The following is a 23,349-nucleotide window of genomic DNA, read 5'->3' as shown; positions in this document are numbered from 1 at the left end:
GGGGTCAAAGGGGGTGGGGGAAAAAAGGGGGGATGGATCATTACTCTAAACTTTATATATATATATATATATACGACAATGCCACGTAACTCAAATTTTGTGGCTCAAAAGTGGCTCAAATGGCCAAAACGACGTCGTTTTGGCCATTTGAGCCATTTTTGAGTCACAAAATTTGAGTTACGAGACATTTTTCATATATATATATATTATCTATTGTGCTAAATAAGTTAAATTGATTAATGTTCTAAAACTGCCGAATAATTATCAAATTACAAATCAAAACATGTGAAATTCTCAAGTGAATAAATCTTTATACACTTTCCTTGAATTTCAAACAAAATATTAAAAAAATGGAATAAAGAATAAAGAAATCCGTCCATATATTTTATGCTTTTTATTTTATTTTATTTTTGTTTTCTCTCTAAAATTATCTTTTTCATTAAGATAGAGTGAGAAATAGAGGTAAAGACCAGTCCAGTGAATCAACTTCAAATTTGATTGGATAACTTAATAAATTTAAAATTATGTTTAAATTTAATTTATTTATATAATAAATTAATTTTAAATAATTTTTTAATGAATAATTTAACTTTTTTATAATATATGTAAATTTATTGAGTTAAGTAATAAATTATTTAAATTTAATTTAAAAACATACCGAACTTAAAATTAAATTTAAATTTAATTTATTTACCTAACAATTAAATATCAAATCAGTTTTTAACTAGAGTGGAGTCAAGCATGAATAATTTGGTTTGTTTAACACTCAAGTGAGAAGAAAATGTCCCACTAACGTGCGCCGCCACCATTGCTTGGCCGGCTAACACGCGCATCCCATCCCCATCCCTCTTTTTCCTTGTCAAAGAGCCACATAGCACCTGAAGCACACAACACCTCAACCTTTTTTTCTCTTCCTCCTCCAAATCAAGGCCCACTAACATGCGCCATCACCTCCTCTCCTCCTTTCTCACCATGGCCCCCTCCTCCTCTCTCTCCTCCTCTTCCTCTTCACTTTCTCTCTCTAAGCCCACCACCATCAACACCACCCTCCACCACCACCACCACCACAACAAAAAACCCTCCCACCACCATTCAAACCCTAACCCTAACTCCTCCCCCTCCTCCTCTTCCTCCACCAACCATTGCTCCTCTCTCCTCTGCAAACACTCTCCATCAGCAACCCTCGACATTCTCATCCTCATCCTCGTCCTCTTCTCCGGAACTTTTCTCATCACCTCCTACTTCTCCTACATCTTCCAGTCCCTCTCTCTCCTCCTCCCTCCTCTCTCTCACTCCTCCACCACCACCCTCCTCCTCCTCCTCGGCGACTCTCCGGTGATTTACCTAATTGGGTTTTTGCTCTTTTTCATTCTCGTCTTTGTTTTCTTCGAGATCTGTTGTGGGTACAGATCGAGGAAGTGCGAGAACCCTAGGTGTAAAGCGTTGAAGAAGGCGATGGAATTCGATTTGCAGCTGCAGACCGAGGAGTGTTTGAGATCGGCTGCGACGGCAGTGAGAGAGATCGATGAGCTGCCGTGGAAAGGAGGCAGTGAAGGGAACCCTGATTATGAGTGCTTGAGGGCTGAGCTGAGGAAGATGGCGCCGCCGAATGGGCGGGCGGTGCTGCTGTTTCGGGCCCCGTGTGGATGCCCAATTGCGAAGCTCGAGGGGTGGGGGGCGAAACGGGGGCGTCGGCACAAGAAGTGAGTTCAATTTTGATTGAATATGGGAAATTGTGGATGTTTGCATGTATGTTGAATTGATTTGATTAAATATATTGATTTCATGTCTTTAATTTAACTTGTTTTAGGCTAGTTTTCTACCTATTCTGCTTAAATTATTGACCCAGGAAGGATGAGAGCTGGAAATACTTTACTTGGAATGCATGTTTGGTTTTGTTGGTAGGATTACTGCTGGATAATTGAATCTGGGTTTTGTATATAGTTGAGATGGAGTGAATTTATTGTAATTTTAGGGGTTTAATGTTTACGGTTATGGCAGTTTGAGTTGATGCAACCACATGGTTGTTTATAGTGTTTTTCTGGTCTGTTTAATTGGTTGTTATAATGATCAATCCTAGAATCAGATCTTAATTTAATTGGGTGTGATTGTCCAAAAACTGCGCATTATTGACTGATCTAGGAAACCTTTCACGGATACTTGCCTGCTCTCTTGGCAACTAGGCACTGACTAAGTAGTCCGTCGTGGGTAGCAAAAGCTTCCTTTTTTTTTCTTCTCCCCCTGCCCTCTCTCTATTTTCCCTTATGATGTTGTGACAAGATTTAAATCATGGATATACAATACACTACATTGTTCGTCACAATAAGGATATCAGACTTCTGTCAGAGTATGGTAGGTCCGTCCGAACAGTAATCAGTTATCTGAGTTGTGAAAATGGAAGTTGTTGATTGAGATAGCCAAGAGTAGGCATAACATTCCCAAAGTTGAAAAAGGTATTTATGTGTCCCTTTAACCATGCTTGGTTTGGGATGAATGAAGTGTTTGTGATCTGTGGGGTTGCATTTTATCAGTCGCACTGCAAGGTGGTTTCTGTAGGTTCGCTATGTTTGAAGGATACTTTGTCCTTTGTTTATTTATACAATGATTTTTTTGTTTCTTATAAAAAAATATTGTATGAGATTTTGTACAAATAGGCAAAATATTTAGACGACTCCTTCTAGAGATGTGAAGATAGTTGTTGCTATTATAAAACAAGAATCAATTTTCTTGGTCTTTGATTGGAAGCATAGGTTAAAACAAGGAGAAAAGTATCTCCAACTCTTCACCAATTTTTTCATCTAATTTGATTCTAAATTTTAAGTAAAAAGTTTGATTTGATATGACCTACTCCTTCATCAATTTGTATGAAAATATTTTTAAAAATTCAACTTTTCTCTCAAAGTTTCCTTTTCATCAAATTTGATGAAAAAATATCACCTTCAATGCTTCATCTTTTTAAATTTTCGTCAAATTCAAATTTGATGAGTTTCTGAATTAGATGGAAAAAAATAGCTCTCCCTTGATTTGATGAACATTTGATGAAATGATTGGAGATGATCTAAGAAGTACGGATACGGATACGGATACGGATACGGATGTGGATGCAGACATAGAAGTGGACACGGACACAAATGCGGACACCGGACACGGTGATTTCAAAAAAATGGGGATACAGACGCAGTGGGAATATGACAATAAAATATGTCTTTATATATTTTTATTTGCTATTTAGATTAATATTAAATCCACAAACAATTAATATTAACAAAATTAACTCTAATTTTATTTTATTTTTTTATAAAAAAAAAAACACTTTTAAGTTAACACTTACAGTTTATATATATATATATATATATTTATGGATGATCTATTAAGCATTTAAATATAAGGAAAAAAAAAAATTCAATACTCATCAAAAGCACTAAATAAAATGGGAGAAAAGACAACTTAGCATGTCTCTAGTGTATTCTCTGTGTGTTCCCTAAAAATAAATTAATTAAATAATGAGACACGTCATGTGGTGTATCCCATACATATCCCCAAAATGTCCACGTGCCCCTGAAGTGTCGATATGTTTGACACGGATACGACACTTATTTTGAAGTATCGCTGCTTCATAGGAGATGATTTTTTAACACTTTTTCATTAAATTTAAAGGTGAGGGTTTGGAGATGCTTTAATAGCTAATATAGCTATGAGTTACAGTCTAATTGTTGTATTGGTTCCTTAGTAGTGGAGCTTAGGATTGGGGATGCTTTATAGCTGATATGGTTATGAGTTACCATCCAATTATTGTATTGGTTCCTTAGCAGGGGAGCTTAGGATGCCTTGAACTCAATGACATGATATAATGGATTGACCAATTTTTATAACCATCAATTAGACAATAAGGTATCGTAGTTATTGCTTTAAAGGACGGGCTTTATCTCACCTTTTCCTTTCTCTTTCCAAATCTTTACCCGAACCTAGAATCTAAGCACACCCTTAGGTCTTGTTTGTCATAACCTAAAAAAATTAAAAAGCCAAAAAAGTTACTATCCTATTTAAGTCACATCATCTTATTTAAGTCACATCACCTCTCTACCACATCACTTTAAACCCAACCCATATTTCATAAAAGTCAAAAAGTGCACTTATTTAGATCATCCCAAACAATCCTTTAGTGATTGGAATCAACGTTGTTCATCACCTTTTCCTAGAATCAAAGTTGTCAGACCCTTTGGTCTTGTAGTGGTCCGACATCAGTCAATTCTTGATCACCACCACTGTCTTCTCCTCCCTCCCTCCCCCCCCTCTCTCTCTCTCTCTCTCTCTCTCTCTCTCTTTCATCATCTTACCCCTTGCTCTATTCTTCACTTTTCAATTGTTGCCAAAACTGGCTTTGTTGAGGGAATAGTATGTTTGTGTGAAGATGGTGTTGTTGTGTATTGGTTCTGGAATAGAGGAGAGAGAGTTGGAGTGGTTGAGTGGTGGTAATGGTTGTTATGGATGGTGGTGGAACTGGAATGGGGGTTTGGATGGCTGTGATGGTGGCTGGGATTAATGGCTATGGCTGAGAGGGAGCCATCAGGTGGTTGGAATTATGTTGCAGTGGCTATGGATGTTGTGCGGTGATAGGATTTGAGAGAGAGAGAGAGAGATGTGAGTGGCTGACAGAGAGCCTGATGGTGGGGATGGGGTGAGTTTGGAAAAGTTGATAAGGGGGAAGAAAGTGACAGAAAAAAGAGGTTCATGGAGAGAGAGAGAGAGAGAGAGAGAGAGAGAGAGAGAGAGAGAGTAAATCTCTATCAAGTTATCAGTGTCATTTTCTCCAATATTTTCCTCATGTTTTGGTAAGTTGGTGAGCTTTCATATTCTTGTAAATGCACTTGTGGCTTGGGTTGTTTTTTTACTTTTTATTTATTTACGAGCCAATGCTCACTTTAATTTTGAAGGTGTTTTTCTTGGAAGACATGCGTGAGTAATTTTTTCTATACATGGGTTGCCAAGGAAAATAGTGCATGGTCTATTATTGTGTGAACCCTGTTGGGTATCAGAATATGTCAGCCATTAGGCAGTACATTCGATCAAATGCACTGCAATGGTTCTTTAGAGTGATGAGTTAAAGCTGTTGGGGCCTAGGTGCCCAAACCATGGAGTGGGAGCGTGAACATGAGATTGCCGATTCTGTAAAATAGTGTGAAACTGGTTGTTTGAAAATTTATATGCAATGCATAAAGTGAAAAGAAGCATCACACTCAGCAGTGATCCTTCCTAACCTAGTAGTTGGCAACCCCTCTTGCTTTAGATTGGTTATGTTTTGGAGTCCTCTTGCCTTTATCTTTATAGAATTTTGGTTAATCTCTGGTCGTTTCCAGATTCACATTGAATGGAAGATATAGTTGATCATATGTATGCATCCCTACCTAACTTAGCCATAACTCCAATGAAAAACCATGAAATGTATGAAAAACCATCACTCGAATTGCATTTTGCAGGTTGGCCACAAATTTGTTCCTCGTCCACAAATCTAAAGGATTTGTGGCCCAACCTTAGCAGATTAGGACAAACAGGTTGGGACTGGGGTTTACTGTGGCAATTATTTTATTTTATTTAGCTTTTTGCAAATGGTGACTATGGAAAACATGATGCATTTGGGTTAATTGGTAAAATCTCACTGAATCAAATTAATGAGGCGACTTGTGGATTCATTATTCACCCGTAAATGATCAAGTGAAAATTCAACATCTGGCCAGATTTTATTGGCTAAATAATTGAGGAGGTTGGTTCATGCTGTTTTTGTGCAATATTGATTGATTGTGTTATATACTGGCAGAGTTGCTAATAGTGAGTTTCGACGGACCATGACATCCTATTGGTAATACCTGTGATTATTAGGCCATGTTACTAGAACTACCCTTAAGATGTTAAACATTTTGTTGCCATGTTCACAATCTGCTTAGTTATTGTACAACAATTGTCTTTTGAAATCTATAGGCATCATGTAGTTTAATGATTTTGCTTATCTGTTGACAATGACCATTTCTTTCAATGCATTGTTTCCCGGTTTAGAGTAGTTTAGTATATAAAATTATCAACTAAAAATGAAATGAAAAGGAAAATGAGTTTTGGCATTACATGTGTGTGTGTGTGTGTGTGTGAAAGAGTTTTATGGAACAAGGGAACTTCTCCCATTTAGGACCCTTGTTGTGGCTTAATTCTATTCGATTCCTTGAATTATATTGGACATTATTCTGATACGTTTGTTGGGTTTGCTAGTGAAAAATACCCCTCATGCCTGCCATTGACTATACATGGTCTATGTTACACGGACTTTTCAAAATAAATAAAATACCTGCGTTAGACACATGATACTTAGATAAGGGTATGTGATATGTGTCGAATATTTCTCATATATTTTTATTTAAAACTATTATTATATGTACATATTGTTATATAATTGCTACAAGTCTTTTTGACATTGTATGATACAAATCACACTATTTTAGCTCAAATAATAGATTAAAATAATACAAATATGACTATTTTTTGCCAAGTCTGTGTACTTTTAAATTTAAAATTTGATGAGCATGACCTTTAGATACACACCCGCACCCTCACCCACACCCGACACCTGGCACCCAACACTTGTACCTGAGTCCATGTAACATAGTACAGTCTTCCTGGAGAATCTTACCTGACCAATATTTTGGTTGTGTATTCTAACAAATGCTTGTGTGGACCTTACCAATATGTGAATTAGCTTTTAAGTTATATAAGCAATCAAACAGTGTTTGGTGCGTAAATTGTTTCCTAAAGACCTTGGTGTCCATTTGCGCTGTCAATATGCTTTCTTGGGATTATATTCTGTGCATAGTACATGGATGAATTTATCCTATTAGCAAGTAACATTAATATTATCAAATTCTTTTATTTTCATTGCATGATTGTAACATTTCAATTGTGTTCTTATCTACAGGGGTCTGGCTCCACATGGGGGAGGTGATCATCGCTGAATTGTTGGGGATCTCATACATATGTTTCTCCTTTTACTGTCTCATTTACCTTTCAATTTCATGACGTTCTTTCTTCTGGAAAACTTATAATCTTAATCAGAACAATTCTTTTGATCTTACAGATACCAGTTTAGATCCTTGAACTTTGTCTAAAACAACTGTCCTTGTATCACATTTTATCATTATCGGACATTCTCTCTCTTTTCTGGGAGGATATACCAGACTAGTTGCAAATAAATATATGAATTAGCAAATTGGATGTTGTTATAAATTTTAGCTTCATACGCACCCAGGCTTGATCTAATCCGAGTCTGCACTGGAATAACGCCACCGGTGCCCATATATTTTTTTCCTCTATATATTTTTAGGTGCTACCATCGTATATATTACATTTTATGGTTTGAACTTTGAATCATATTCTTCCCACAGATCTCAAATACAGAATTTCTTGTTTAATGGCAGTTATTTGTTTGGTGTATGGGACTAAATTCTAATGCTGAAAATATTTTCAGTTGTCATGAAAAAGGAGTAAACTTTGACAGAATGTTTTTTACGAAGTAAAAAACGTTTTCCTAAACAAGACAACCATCATCTCCCACTACCACCACGCAACCGTCAACACTGCAACTATGACAACTGCTGCTGCAGCCACCGTGGTCACCACTACAACCATAGTGCCACCATCATGCCCACGGTTGTTGTTGCCCCCACCACTGCCATTTTACCCACCACTTCACCTTTACCTCAATGAAACAAAACCATTCACACCTGTTGGTCACGATCAAATGCAATTTTTATTTATTTATTATTTATTTTATTTTTTTTGCAGAAAGTGTGCTTAAAAGAAAAAAAAAATTGGAAAAAAAATTACAATAATGATAGGGATCATGAAAAATATAATTTTTCATCCTTTGATTAGTGTGTGATATTTTATTGTATGGATAATCTAAAGGTAGAGAATCTTTTATGATCATCATTATGATATTTTTTTCATGATTCTTAACCTTAATAAAAAACCATTCAAAACGAACAAAGACATACCATGTTTAGAGGGAAATAATTTTCGTATTATCTTGTCAACTTCAATTATAGTCATTGATGACCAGCTAATAGCTATATGAGAAAAGGTGCCACTCATAGTCTCATTTTGTCAGGATTTACTAACTCAAAAAGGTACAAAAAAATGTTTCAAGTCTTTACTTTTTAATTTTTTTGTGACTCCAATTTGTATTTTTCATGTAGAAATCACATCTCCGACTTTTATACAATTTATAGAATTCACCATGCAATTGAGATTTTACTGTCAAGGGTATAATAATCGACGACTCTCTCCACCAAATTTGCCTCTGGCCGGCATTTTTGTTGCCGCGTTTCCACTGCTTGCGTTTTGAAGGTTTACTTTATTTTATTTTTTTGCTTTTTTTTTGTTTTCTATTTTTAGTATTTGGTTGTGGTTAGGTTTTTATCGGTAGTTCGATTGTTGTTTATCCCCTTAGCATATGTAGTTTATGTATTTATCTCAAACTTGTCCTATTGTCAAACTCTTTTGATGTTCGATTGTTGTTTATCCCCTTAGCATATGTAGTTTATGTATTTATCTCAAACTTGTCCTATTGTCAAACTCTTTTGATTGACGTCTACTTCATAGTACGGGCTTTACATCTTGATATATTCATAATTTTTCCTTAATGCTTTTTTTTTGAGATTTTTTTTCTTTGTTTGATGTGAACTTTTATTTTGTTAGAATGAATTTCGTGTCATTTGGCATTCTTACCTTAATGACAATTTGTATTGATAAAAAAAAAAAAAATGTGATTGGAATAAAAATGTGATTATTTTGAAAAATGGAATAATTACAAATTTTTAATTTTTTTTATATAAAAAAAAAAACTAATTTAAATGAGAAAATTATTAAAAAATCCCATTTGAGAGAGTTTTAGTCTAAGGAAATCCTCATTTTCTTTTAATACACTGGTAAGTCCTCTTTTTTTTTTTGGGCAATATGATCCGTAACATCCCATTTGTTATTTGTGGAGTGGATTTAGTGACTTTTTACCCCTTTCTTCGTGGGTGAAATGTTTTGGAGAATTTTTTAAGGAGTCGTTTGATTTTGGCTTTTTTAGTTGGCTTTTTGATTTTTTTGACTTTTTTAGCTTGAGACTTTTTTAGTCGTTTGGTATTCTTGTTTGGCTTTTTTGACTTTTTAACTTTAGAATGACAAAATTGCCCTTAGTATAGAATGGTGTTTTTTTGACTTTTTGTTTGTATATGGGGTAGTTTGATACTTTGGTAATTTTTTTATCTTTTTGTAATTTTGTAACTTTTTTTTAACCTTTTATGATTATATAGCCTCCGTTTGGGAAGTGGGTTGGCTTTTTGGCTTTTTAGCTTTTTTAGTTATTTTAGCCTGGGCTAAAAAGCTTGGTTTGGGAAGGGCTTTTTGGCTTTTTGGACTTTTTTTGTGAGAGAAGAATGTAATGATTATAGGTTGGATGTGATGTTTTGTTTGTTATGGCTAAAATAGCCTATTTTGTTTTTTGTGACTAAAATAGCCAAAAAAGCCTGAAAAAGCCCTTGCCAAACATAGGCTAGTCTAGAAAGAAAACCAAACCAAGGCTAAATTCCATTGATTAGGTTAGACTCGATATTATTGTTCAGATCATAATGATGTGGACAAAGCCACCTAACTTGACCACACTTGCCTCCAAAAAACACACATCAAAAAAATAAAATAAAATCCAACTTCGTCCAAAATCTCATCCATCCACACTCCCACATCCCACACACAGGTGGGCACAATGTGACACATGAATATCCATGAAATAATACACAAATTACCAAACATATAACAAACATTTACACAGCCATCAAAACCAATCATGTAAGGGAAAAACAACCATGGAGGTCGACTAATGTGACACCATTGGTACACAAACAATAACACACTCAATATGAAGCAAAATCAAAATAAACAAGACAAATCAAAGCCACCATTTAATCACAATATACAAATTGAAATATACAACACAAACCCTAAACACACGTGGATGACTTCGAAATATTGAATCCTATAGTTGTGGTCACCACACTAAGATGCAACGTCGACAACAGAAACCCCAGTCAGAGTTTACGAAAATAGTGACCCAATCGAATGTAGAACACCCAAATAAGAACAATGACACATTGCTCCGATGACAACAATGATACATTGTGAATTTCATGGGATTCAAGGGGGATTTTTGTGCTCTTTTTTTTTTTTTTTTGGATGTGGGATTGATTTGTTTCTTCAAGTACATTGCATAATATGTGATCCAATGACGACAAAATCGCGATACGACACGATTTACACAAACCATAAACCCACGCGAATGATTTCAGAATATTGAATCTCGTAGATGTGGTCAACACATAAAGATGTAACGTCCACGGTGAAAATCCTTGTTCAGAAACCCTCTCCGGCAAACACACTGAATCAAAGACGCTGGTCGGAGTCCTCACTCTCTTTGGGAGCTAAACTGTTTGACAGAATCCCCAAATGAGAATGAAGAAAATGTTGCTTCGATGAAAACCCAATCAACAAACTCACAAAATTAGTGGTGTGTGCTTGGAATTTTTTATTTTGGGGGTTCAAACGTTTGGATTGGATTTGAATGTGGTCTATCGAAATCCTCAATTTTGGAAGGCTGAATGTTTGGGTTGGTTCCGAATGTGGGCTACTATACCGAGTGCTGAAATCTTCAATTTTGGAAGGCTGAAACGTTGTGGTTGGTTTCGAGTGTGGGCTACCATACCAAGTGTGGTAAACTCAAAAAAATTCTATAGAACACCTTTTCCAAACGTATCATAAACAGAAATTAGAGTAATAAAATATTTCAATTATAACACCACCCACAAATGGGCAAAACCGTCACCCCACGTCAAATGGGACTTCTATGTGGTTGTTTGAAAAGTGAGTTTTTATGTAAAGTTTTTTAGTTATAGGATATTATTGGAGAAATTTTTTTTAATATTTGGAAAGATAGTTGGGTTTTTTTGTGGTTGGATGTAATGTTTGTGAGAGAAAAAGTAAAATGATTATAGAATTGGACGTAATATTTTGTTTGAATTTATTTTTTTTTAATTTTACAAAAAATTTATCGTTTAGTAAAAAAAATAAAAAAAAACCCAAGACACAAACTTCTCAAACACCACCTATGTGTATAAAATAAAACATGGGATTGACTTCCTCTTCTAGGATTTATAGGTCCGTTTCCCTTTTTAAATGATGGTTCCTCCAATTATCCTTTGAATTTACACATTAGATAAACTCGCAATGTGCAATTAAATTAAAATTATTTATGTTTCTTTCCCTCCAAAATTCGTTTGTTGTGAACCTCAAATTCCAATCCTCGTAACGGGTCTCATGATATCGTCTCATGAACATTGCTATCAGATCCAAATCACTCTTTCGCTTCTCAACAACCTCATTCCCATCAATTTCACTCCAAAATCCCAAATGGGTTTCCACTGCAACACCCAAATCTCCTCCACAACACCCTGAGAACCACCTCCGACCCTTCTTCAATGGCCAAAAGACCCAGAAACCCCGCGATTACGAGCTCGCAATCGTATCGACTCTCAAATCTTGCTCAACCCTTTTAGCCATCTCTCAAGGCCAGCAAGTTCATGCTCTTGTCTTGAAATCTGGCCTAAACTCCAATATGTTCATTCAAAACAGCTTGATCAATATGTATGCGAAATTCGGGTTCTTGACTGATGCTCAGTACATGTTTGATTCTTGTCCTGTGTTGGATTCTGTGTCTTGTAATATTATGATTGTTGGGTATGTGAAATTTGGCCGCCTCCATGATGCCCGTAAACTGTTTGATGTAATGCCTTGCAAAGGGTGTGTTTCATATACGAGTATGATCATTGGTTTGGCCCAAAATGATTGTTGGAGTGAAGCAATTGGGGTTTTTAGGGATTTGATGTTTGAGGTTGTGATGCCGAATGAGGTGATGATGTCGAGTGTAATCTCTGCGTATTCGCATTTGGGTGGGATTTGGGACTGTCGAATGCTTCATGGATTGGTGAAGAAACTTGGGCTTGAAGTGTTTGTTCTTGTTTCGACTAACTTGGTGCACATGTATTGTGTTTGTTCGAGTTTGTGGGATGCGAGGACGTTGTTTGATGAAATGGCTGAACCAAATGTAGTTTCGTGGAATGTAATGATGAATGGATATTCTAAGGCGGGATTTGTTGATTTGGCGCGAGATTTGTTTGATAGGATTTCCACAAGAGATGTGGTTTGTTGGGGTACTATAATTGACGGGTATGTTAGAGCAGGAAGGTTGGATGAAGCTTTTACTTTGTATCGTGCTATGCTACGTACTGGTTTGGGTCCAAATGATGTTATGATTGTGGATTTGATATCGGCTTGTGGAAAGTTGATGGCATTTGGTGAGGGTCAACAATTTCATGGGATAACTATAAAAACGGGCTTTGATTGCTACGACTTTATGCAGGCGACGATCATCCATTTTTATGCAGCTTGCCACAGAGTGGAATTCGCTTGGTTGCAATTTGAATTAAGCAGCAAGGACCATGTCCCATCTTGGAATGCACTCATTGCAGGCCTTGTAAGAAACAGAATGATTGATCTGGCGAGACAATTATTCAATGACATGCCTGAAAGAGATGTTGTTTCGTGGAGCTCCATGATTTCCGGTTACTCACAGAGCAAGCAGCCTAATCTTGCTTTAGAACTCTTTCATGAAATGGTAGCTTGCAATGTCAAGCCAAACGAAATCACAATGGTGTGTGTCCTCTCTGCAATTGCTACTCTGGGCATATTGAAAGAGGGAAGATGGGCACATGAATACATACGGAATAACTCAATCCCTCTCAATGACAATCTAAATGCAGCAATCATAGACATGTATGCCAAATGTGGGAGCATTAAGACCGCCCTAGAAGTGTTCCATCAAATCCGAGACAAATCCTTTTCTGTCTCACCATGGAACGCGATTATTGGTGGATTGGCAATGCACGGACACGCAGAGTTGTCTCTTAAAATCTTTTCTGACTTGCAAAACCGAAACATCAAACTCAACGCGATCACATTCACAGGGGTCTTGTGTGCTTGTTGCCATGCTGGTCTTGTGGAAGCAGGGAAGCAACATTTTCAGAGCATGAAGAGATTGTATGATGTAGAACCAACCATCAAGCATTATGGTTGTATGGTCGATCTTTTAGGCAGAGCCGGCAGATTAGAAGAAGCTGAAGAATTAATTAGGAGTATGCCCATGAAAGCTGATGTCGTGATATGGGGGACATTGTTGGCAGCATGTCGAACACATGGCAATGCGGAAATAGGGGTACGGGCAGCAGAGAGTTTGGCAAGGGTGGAACCATCGCACGGTGGAGGGAGAGTTCTACTGTCCAATATTTATGCAGATGCTGGGAGGTGGGAAGATGCATTTTTAGTGAGACAAGCTATGAAAAGCCAGAGAATGACGCGGTCACTAGGGTACAGTGGTGTCGTATGATTCTTAAAAACAGGTCCAATATCACCATAGCAGTTGCGTTTTGTATCACACTTCAAAGTTTGCGCAAAGCCAAAATTGACATTTTTTTGAAGAAAACACAAGACTTCTGCAATATGTTAGTTCTATTTCACTGTGCAGAGTCCATAATTCTCATGCAAATACTAAACTATGGGTGCAAAGTCTTGAACATTGTTGATTACTATTAGGAGGATATGTTTTGATGATAGAAATCTTGATTTTTTATAATGCATATGAACTTATCGAATAGCTTAATTCATTTTACAACCTTATCTATGCCCGATTTGCGACTAGACCCCACATTACATCAACTGAGGAGCTCATTTGTACAGAGCTTTTGATTCCCTAAAGTGAGAAATTTTCCTATATGAAATCTAATGTACAACTACATCCTAAATTACAATCACCAACCTACAAAAAATTTTGGCAGGAAAACCTAAAAGAAAAATGAATATGAACTATATTTCACTTTCGATGATCAGTTCAGCAGCTGCAGGCATTGTACCAACGCACCAACCCCGAGCAAAGAGAGTGCAAGCTCCTCCTCATTCCATTGCCTATGCCCTTTGCTCAGTCTCTTTAACACCTCCACATCAACTTCCAACACCCAATTACGTGTGCAAGCAACCATCAGGCTCAGAAACCCGGACACATAAGCACGCCAAGTGGCCCAATTACAACCAAGTGAGATCTTCCCATCAAGGGCACTTGCTAGAAATTCCATGTGCGGTCCAAGAATCTTTGGACGCTGCTTTGATGCCAACGAGGATGAGTCCACCCCCCAAGCAAAAGCTCCATAGGAAGTAGCAATTGCAGCATTTCAAACTAAGAAAAATGTCAGGTTATTATTTTCCTTGTTGTCTTCTAGTACTTTGCAACCAAAAAATGAAGATAATAAGAGTAGTAAAAGTTACAATGATCCATATTGCATCTGGATTCATTTTCTGTCAAGTATAAAGCTTAAAAAATTTAAGTGACTTTTATTCTTTTTTTTATCAGCAAAAATATAAGTGACTTTCCTAGTGATTCTTTTGGCCTGAACATGAACTTTCTGAACTGAATTTGTAGCCTAGTTTTGGTAGCCTAACTTCACTAAATATTTTTATTATTCAGTCCTTCCCTGAAATTCATTGTATCCCTTTTCTTTTTCTATTATTATTATTATTATTTTTTTTTTTTGGGGGGGCAAATCTTCAGGCAATGTGTTCAGAATTTGTGCTCAACTCAACCCAGGCATTTCATTCCAAATTAAATGAGCTGACCCCTGCATTTTGGAAAAACTGATGATTTTTCAAATTTGTTCAATGCTTCTCAATTGATTCTGGAGCACATCAAGCTCCAAATTTCCTTTCCCTTTTCATTTTCATTTTTTTTTTTCACAATATTTGCTACTAGATCTGAAATCTTGAGAAAGTGATGGACTCAAACTCCATCTATCACTTCTTGAACAGACTGCTGAGGAGGCTATGATGCCCACTGAGTCAACATTTTCCTTGGATGTGAACTCAAAATTGGATTGGTTAGTGTTTCTCCTTGATATTGTTGTCGCGTTCCTTTGTCGTAAGTTCATGATTTCAGTAGAAGTGAATTCTAGTACAGATGCATATTACATTTTTAATATTTTTCGAACTAATATTTCACGGAAGCAATGGGAAAAGTTCTTGCTCGAGGTCATAGTCGAGTTCCTGTTTATTCTGGAAATCCAAAAAATATTATTGGACTTTTACTGGTGGCTTTTGTAACCTAAAACTATCAGTAAGTTTCATTTGTCAAGTACTTTTTTCATATATTTTGAAATCAGGTGAAGAGTCTTCTTACGGTATGACCGGAAACAGAGACCCTTGTCAGTGCTGTTTCCATTCGAAGGATTCCACGGTGTGCTTTATTCATCCTTACACATGCTTTTGTATGCTTTTCCAGAACTTAAGCATTGAAACTGACACGTTCATATGCGGAATGTTTTCTCTAGGGTTCTTGCTGATATGCCTCTATATGACATATTGAATGAGTTTCAAAAGGGTGGCAGTCATCTGGCAGCTGTGGTGAGGGCTAAAGGGAAAAATAAAATCTCCCCATCAACTGTTATTAAAGAAAAAGCTGAAGAGAACAAAGTTGCTACCAGGGACTCTCAATTAACTACTCCTTTGCTATCCAAGCAAGATCAGAAGCCAGCAAGCGTTGTTGTTGACATTGAGAAGGCTCCAAAGCCTCCCATTGGAAATAGGCATACGACTTTTCACCATAATGATGCATCAACAAATGGACTGCCTCATATGTCGGAAGATATTGAAGATGGTGAGGTAATTGGGATCATCACCTTGGAAGATGTCTTTGAAGAACTTCTGCAGCAAATTATCATAGTCCAATGAATCATCACTTCCTCTCATGTGCAGTAGTGGATCAAGGATCAAGCAGTAGGCAATTTAGGTGCTCGCCTATGGCCCCGAGTATATGAGGGTCCCCACTTATTATAATTTTACTATATAGTGTATATAAAAGAAACCAAATAATTCTTGGAAACCAAAGGCCAAAGTTATAATAATAGATACATTTATTTAATTTTTTTAGTATGTTGTGTTTTTATTTTCCATAAAAGTAAGAAGTTTTACATGATTTGATTTATTGATTGTCAAAATTATTTTGATTGTGAGGGATATTGAGTAATTTAGATCAAACATATAAATAAAAGTTAGAATAAATAAAATTGTTTTAATTGTGAATGTTATGAATTTTAAATAAAAATTATATAATCACACAAATAAAAATTACAGTGTAAAAATTATAAAAGCTCTAATTAAAAAATTTTGCCCAATGCCTCTGATAAGCTTGAGCTGCCTCTGCTCACGTGTGGCTTCTTGAGTTAACAGTGAAGTGAATGGTGATGGTTTTTTCACAAATGCAGGAGGAGATTGTAGACGAAATGGATGAATTTGTTGATGTACACAAAAGTTATTTTAACCTTTGAGGATTTAATATGAATTTAGGCAGTTTCTGAAAATATAAGTAAAGAATCACGAGACATTGTTTATATGTTGCAGGATACGTGTGGCTGCAGCTGCGGCTGCTTCATCAATGGCACGTATCCCATCAATTCGGAGGTTAACTGGCCATAAGGGACCGGTAAGTGGATTATGTTATGAGTTCTTTTATTTGATCTCCCTTGTGCAGTTCTTTATCGTCATATAAAATGTGATACATGTTAGTGTTGAAAATTGAAACTCTATGGGGGAGTTTCTATATGGTAGTGTAAAATGTGGATTTCAGAACTTAATTTGTCCCAGCGGGATGAAACTAAGGTGTCATTTGGTACAAGAAAGTAAATCCAGATGGTATGTAGGATCACAAGAACATCAACACCTAAAAAAAGAAGTAAGAAGCAATTCCAAAGTTAGACCAAACAATGATATCTTGATTCTATGGAATTTCAAATCCAAATATTTAAAAGTCAATTCCAATCTTGTGCAACCAAATGCACTCTTAGGCTGTGTTTGGATCTTGAATTTGGGTAGGAATTTATGGAGGGAAAAGAAATGGAAATAAATTTTACATTATATTTCATTCACATTTTCCGTCTCTTTTCTTTTCCCTTCACAAAACCCTATTCAAATCTAAGATTCAAACACAACCTCAATAATTTATTTTAGTGTCTAAACAGTTTTCTGAATGGATCAGCAATTTTTCAGACTGGAGGATATCCTTGTTGGGATTGTGTATTAATTGGTTTAGAAATTGTAAATAAAGATAGTGACATTATTAGGTGTGGAATGTTATAACTAATAGGGCAGGAGTAAAAGTTAAAAATGTAAGCCCGTTATTGCAATGTCTGGAAAAGTTTATAGCTAAGTTGTTGGGATTCAATTATCAAATGAACAAGCATATATGCCATTAGAAAAATCAACAAATTTTGGGATTTAATTCAGCTTTTCACTCTTGTGAGTTCCATGTAAGTAAAATCAACAAATGTAGTGTGATTAAACATAAATAAATTTCCAAAGAATGAATTTTTTTTTGTAAAGTTTCCTGATTGGTTTTTTTTTTTTCCCTCTCCCCATACCTTCTCTCAAATGAAATTTGTTTCAATAATGTCAACTAGTTCTAGTAGCTGAATACTGTTTTGTTTCAAATAATAAATTTCTCAGGGAGGCCAAAGTAAGCATGGACTAACCACCCCAAAGAAGTCTGCGGAGGAAAGATAGAAGTCCAACCAGGTTTGTAGAGAATCTTTGTGAGCCTTTTCTTGATAACAAGAGATGAATATGCAATACAGTTTTAATTTATAATACATTGGTTCCAATGAACCTGAGGAGAGTTTTACTTCTTTTATGTGGCAAAAATGAAATAAAGCTTGTACTATATGTTGTAAATTTTGGAATTTTGTTGAGCAATTTATCTATTCACATTGTCTCTCAGCATAAATCTCGGGTGCTCAAGCTTCTCCTTGCCTAAGTGCATGCACACACTGTTGTTATATTGATCAAATATTGAATAAATTTACTCATCGATGTTGCTGAAATCGTCTTCTTGATCTTGGTTTGCATGAACTAGAGGGCATAAAACCTTGTGTGAGAAATAGATTAAAGAAAAATATTGAGAGAGAGAGAGAGAGAGAGAGAGAGAGAGAGAGAGAGATTTGTCCAAATCCGAAGGTATCGTATTTACATTATTTTCGATGATATACATTAATCTTAAACATCTTCTGATGAACCTCAGTGACATCTGACACTTGTTGCTAAATGTGTATTTCGTACTAGGGATTTGTTTTCACAATAAGAACAATAATTGAGATGTAAAAAAAAATCACATACGAGAAAGGGATCGACCTTAGTTACCACTTTCCAACATTTATAAACCCTAGTTATATCAGCTAAAAATTCGAATGCTGCACCACTAGCCTATATTAAACACTTAGAACTGAAAATTATCATACCCAACTCTAACAAAATTTATTCATTCCAACGAAGAAGAATCACTGTGCACCTCCATATGATATAGACGCGTGCTCTCAGCTCCCGTATATACCTCAAGCATCATTTCCATGACCAGAACTTTCTGATTCATGTAGAGAGCGAGTGTCCGGCCATGTTCAATGTGGTTGTGCTGTTGTATTGCTATAGGAAGGCACATAGGATCACTAGTCTTATAAATACAGAGAAAGAGGAGGGTGAGGTTTTATGTGAGAGAGAGAGAGAGAGAGAGAGAGAGAACATGAGGTGGGTGACAGATGTTGGACCCTGATTGGGGGGATCTAGGGACAGCATGACTTGGTCCCACAGTTTGTTAAAGATGACTAGGCATACACATCAGCTTTGTCTGCCTACCAAACTCCCATGGTGAGAGACTTAAAAAGTTGTTAAAATTATCACATTGTAGAAGGCCACCCTTGTCTCTTAGAGGCCTGTGTTTTGTCCCACTGTGTGGAAGATAGCAAACTAACCCCCCCTGAATTTCACGGTGGGTGCTTTGGACTCTATGGTTAAATATCAAAGTTCAATGCCATTGGGGGTTACAGTGGCATAGAACAGGTTTACACGTTCAATGCCACAAAAACATGTTGGATGCATTTGGAGGATGAGAAAAATTTGCTTGTTAAATTTCAAGCTTCATTCGTGTTTTTAGTGAAACATGGGGAGAAAGAAAGATTGGAGAGACATTATGATGTGAGGTATAAGAGTAATTCTACAAATAAAAAATCGTTAAAAAAACTTACAGTAGAAAGTACAAGTGGCCATACACATAGGATGATGGTGGGGCCCTGCCATTGCTCAACACATGGTGGGACCCCGCTGTCTGACATGGTCACCTATTTTTGTAAGGTTGGTTATGTTACGGTTGCACAATGTGAATTTAGAAAAAGCAAGCTTAATGCTAACCATACTAGGAAATCATACTACACGCTTTAGTTATATAAAATCACAACACAAAAAACCAATTGTCATTTGTTGCATTTTATGTCATTTGTTGCATTTTATGCCATTTGTGAAATTCAATACAAACCCTACATGAATGCAAAGTAGGGTTATATATATATATTATTTTTGCTAACGGGGTGTTTGAGGTTTCTCTCCAACTAATTCTTCAATACATGCAGTCCCCCCATTCCACATATACAAAGTAATTACCGGGTCCAAGCCCTAAGGGTAATCTTATGGGGAGTGAGGAATAAAATTTTACAATTAGTCTAACCCTTGAGATTTGAACCTAAGACTTATTGAAGAGAAGGGTTATAAACTGAAAGTGAGGACTTCCAAATATGTCACTTTTTTGTAGTTGTTCATCACCCTTCTGTAATTGTCCATCCCTTACTTGCGAAGAGTCACTATTATATAAACTATTTGCTATGCATGAGTAAATACTCTGTTACCAATATAAATATTCAACTAACCAACAAGAAGAGAAAGTAAGATTAATAATAATAATAATATGCATACCTTTTTTTATGAAATTTTTCATTAATGGTATCTAGACAAATCCTTTGTGCTTCTAAATGCTAAATGAGGGGAACAAGTTAACATTCATATATGCAACATTGTATGGAATTTTGCTTTACATGCAAACACTTGAAGTGCGGGGATGTCTACACTACGGTGTACAAGCTAGTAAAACAAAAAACATATTGATGAGAGGGGGAGATTGATTGGTAGAGGCATATATATATATACTTTTTTCTTCTTTTTTTTTTTCATTCCTTGGGTTTTGATCTAAAACCCCAATAATTTACAAACATGGTACGGTTACAACCATGTAAAAAGCTAACAAAACCCAACATATGAAAATGTAAGTACAATATAGAACTTATGAAAGATCCTTTACTAAAAACAAAAAATAAAAAACTCGAAAACTAAACCGAACTACAAGTTTCTAAGAGTACTTGTGCCAACACAAGAGCAGAGAGATGCACACCCTCATGATATAGAGCTTTGCTCTCTGTTGTCTCACCCTTCTCTTCCACTTAGCATATCTCTCACCATCCTTGCCATTTAGTCCCTAATTCCACTTCAGTCTAGCTTGAACCAAGCCTTAATTTATTAAGGACTCTACTTGCCAAGCCACATTGGATCCACATGTGAACCTAGAGGCCTTATCAAGGGGCTCCACTTGTATCTCCACGATGCCTCGATGTCACGTGGCATTTTCTCTCTCCAAGTTCAACCTAAATATCCTATCAATCAGTCAAGATGCCAGCAACTTATCATTGTTGCCTCATGTTAAAGCAATTTTAAGTACTTGTTTGGTACAACTTATTGGAGCTGCTTTTAAGATTTTTTTTTTAATATGTATCAAATTTTTGTGTTTTAGTTTCTATTTGTAACTTATTAAATAGAAATAGTTGATTATCTAGAAGTTAAGAGATGGGTGTTTTTAGTTTCTGCTTTTTAATTATCAATTTTCAGCGTAAGAAAAACTACAACAAACAGGCCCAGTCTCAAACATGAATCTTATCCCTCCATTGCTGCTAACCCCACACCATCATCTTGTCTGGGGGCACCGTCTTTTCTTCCCAAAGATAACTTTGGACAACACAAAGGGGAGTGAGTGACCCCCTTTTTACATTCAATAAGAGCCTTACATGAGCCCTAAAGTCAATCAAAAGGGTCCCACTTCATGGGTTTAGCCATGTCCCAATGCCATGCTAAAGAATGACAATGAAGGGGTAGCTATAGAAATGTATATATATATATATCTTATCTTGAAAGCATTAGAATCAATGATAAGATCTTTTATAGCATGTGTGAATCCCATGTGGACCTGTGGGATGAACTGCTGATATATACCCAGCTGGTATGGGTTCTAACCTAATTTGATGGATTAGATGGAGGTTATATCAGAAGCCTAACTGATATGATAATCACTATGGACAGAGATTGATTCGTGCACAGAAATATATTTAGTAAAAAATAAAGTGCCATTTAGATTCATTCTAAGGTTAGACTGCATTACATAAAAGTTGAATCTAGATTGCGTATTATTTTTCTGGATAGATTTCTATATATGAGTTCTAAGTCGGTAGCTTTATTTGAATTGATAGGGTTATTGTTGAATGGCACAGGACAAGCCTGGTGGAAAGTGATAGGAGAGGAAGCGACATGGAGACAACTCATAGATCAAAACCATTGGAATGTTGTGATTTATGAAAGAAGGGCAAGGTTTCAAGTTTTTTTAGAAGTACAATAATGGGGCTTGGTAGTGGTGGATGTGACTAACTGAGACACCAGAATCACAACATTCCCTTTAAAGAAACAACATAGGAGAGAGAGAGAGAGAGAGAGAGAGTGAGTTTTAAAGAACAAAAATGCTAATGATCCCAAAAATTCTACTAAAATTTTTACCAAAATTTTCATGGAACTTTTGGGGTCTGTAACATTATTCTTTGAAGAAGTATAATGTTGCTAGATTCTTGACCTTATTGGCATTTAAAAACAGAACACAGTTAAAAATTGAATTTTAGTCGAGGAGATATCAAAAAAACAATAACATAATTGAATTAATATATATGTATTATATTTGTGTGTGTGAAGGCACAAGAATTAAGCTCAAGATCAGCCCTAACTGTGAAGATGGGGTTTTGGCGAAGTTATCCGAGCAGTGTTGGTAAAAACGCGCTCAAAAGCACAAAGCGCGACAGAAGAAGAGCTTTTAGTAGTTAAAATGAAGCAAACTTCCACTACTACTGCAAAGAGTCTATAATTGTCCTATATACTGACAGTAAATATTGTTTGATTTTTTTAATTATTTTTCCCCCTTGTATTCTTCTTCGTCAATCACGAATTTGCAATGAAAATCACTATTTGTTGTTGTTCTTGTTGGGCTTGACTATCCTAGTGAACTACTTACAGCTTTTGAGAGGCTTGCAATTTCTTCACCTCAGCTGCTTCAAGCAGTTGGTGAGCTATGCACATTGCCATGTACAAGCCTACCCATTTGAAATTTCTGTTGTTGCTCTCCCATTATGTTTTTGGCTTTAAGACATAAGTGGGTATGACAAAATTGTGTTGAGTTTTTGGAGCCTAATTAGTACGGTGCACTTCAGCACTTGGTCAAGGATCCAAATCCGCTGTGAGTTGGTAGGGGTTTTCTGAGGGAACTAGTACCCCAGAGGCAAATTGTGTTGAGGGTATTTCAGTAATTTGCTAATATAAATTCGAACTTATATATACACAAGTAGGTATAAGCATATCTCTTCCAATTTTTAGATAATTAATTTTTTAATTTATTTAAGTTATTTTTGTCTCATAAGTTATAAGGTGAAACTATACTAAACATTTGATACAAACTCTTAAAATAAGTTATAAGGTGAAACTATACTAAACATTTGATACAAACTCTTAAAATAATTAGAGAGAGAGAGAGAGAGAGAGGGGGGGGGGGGGAGGTTGCAAGCAACCCAACAAACTGCATCGAATAGGGTCATTGTACTTTTTTCTTCTTTCAATATACTAGAACTAGTGTGAGCGTAGATAATCTTACTAAACCATGTAAATATATATTGTGTTTCTTGTATGTGTAGTTTATTTTGCACCCAGATGTTTTTGATTTTTTCTTTTACAAAAATGATTTTGAGAGAATATGTGATAAATTGGAAACGAGAAAAATAATTGTAAATTAAAAAAAAGTATAAGTGAGACATGTGGCCAGTATAAATGAAATCATTCACATTTGCACCTAGCACATAGAACTTGGGTTAAAAAGCCTTGACATACGCAGAGACGGTCAACTAATAAATTAGAGGGGCGGGCTTCCTCCACTCTGATCACGGCTTGGAGGGTATTGTTTGGTTCGTAGAGGTCTATCATGGGTCTTGTTTTACTAAT

At 36.1% G+C, this 23,349-nt stretch overlaps 3 protein-coding genes across 5 annotated transcripts; all 3 read left to right on the top strand.

Moving 5' to 3' along the window:
* The first annotated feature begins 726 nt into the window (after positions 1-726).
* Positions 727-7,249, top strand: LOC114273209 (uncharacterized protein At5g19025). 2 transcript variants are annotated; one of them, XM_028214984.2, is made up of 2 exons: positions 727-1,703; positions 6,959-7,249. In XM_028214984.2, the coding sequence occupies exons 1-2, from the start codon at positions 940-942 to the stop codon at positions 6,993-6,995; spliced, it is 801 nt and encodes a 266-aa protein (XP_028070785.1). In that variant the 5' UTR covers positions 727-939; the 3' UTR covers positions 6,996-7,249. The 2 variants fall into 2 exon arrangements, with proteins under 2 accessions (XP_028070785.1, XP_028070789.1); XM_028214988.2 differs by having other exon boundaries at positions 760-1,749.
* Positions 7,250-10,231: 2,982 nt separating this feature from the next.
* On the top strand, positions 10,232-16,107 carry MEF18 (mitochondrial editing factor 18). Of its 2 annotated transcripts, XM_028214930.2 has the most exons (4): positions 10,247-14,381; positions 14,992-15,059; positions 15,342-15,415; positions 15,510-16,107. In XM_028214930.2, the coding sequence occupies exon 1, from the start codon at positions 11,411-11,413 to the stop codon at positions 13,520-13,522; it is 2,112 nt and encodes a 703-aa protein (XP_028070731.2). In that variant the 5' UTR covers positions 10,247-11,410; the 3' UTR covers positions 13,523-14,381; positions 14,992-15,059; positions 15,342-15,415; positions 15,510-16,107. The 2 variants fall into 2 exon arrangements, with proteins under 2 accessions (XP_082733584.1, XP_028070731.2); XM_082877458.1 differs by lacking the exons at positions 14,992-15,059; positions 15,342-15,415 and having other exon boundaries at positions 10,232-14,381.
* LOC145788838 (DUF21 domain-containing protein At4g14240-like) lies at positions 15,055-22,339 on the top strand. Its single transcript, XM_082877459.1, has 4 exons — positions 15,055-15,840; positions 16,579-16,660; positions 17,680-17,748; positions 21,588-22,339. Exons 1-2 carry the CDS (start codon positions 15,490-15,492, stop codon positions 16,651-16,653), a joined length of 426 nt encoding a protein of 141 aa, XP_082733585.1. The 5' UTR covers positions 15,055-15,489; the 3' UTR covers positions 16,654-16,660; positions 17,680-17,748; positions 21,588-22,339.
* The last annotated feature ends 1,010 nt before the right edge of the window (positions 22,340-23,349 follow it).

This window comes from Camellia sinensis, chromosome 7, assembly GCF_055761805.1.
Source record: "Camellia sinensis isolate YWXY chromosome 7, ASM5576180v1, whole genome shotgun sequence".
NCBI classification, from domain to species: Eukaryota; Viridiplantae; Streptophyta; class Magnoliopsida; order Ericales; family Theaceae; genus Camellia; species Camellia sinensis.
This window is presented reverse-complemented; position numbering and strand designations above follow the sequence as displayed.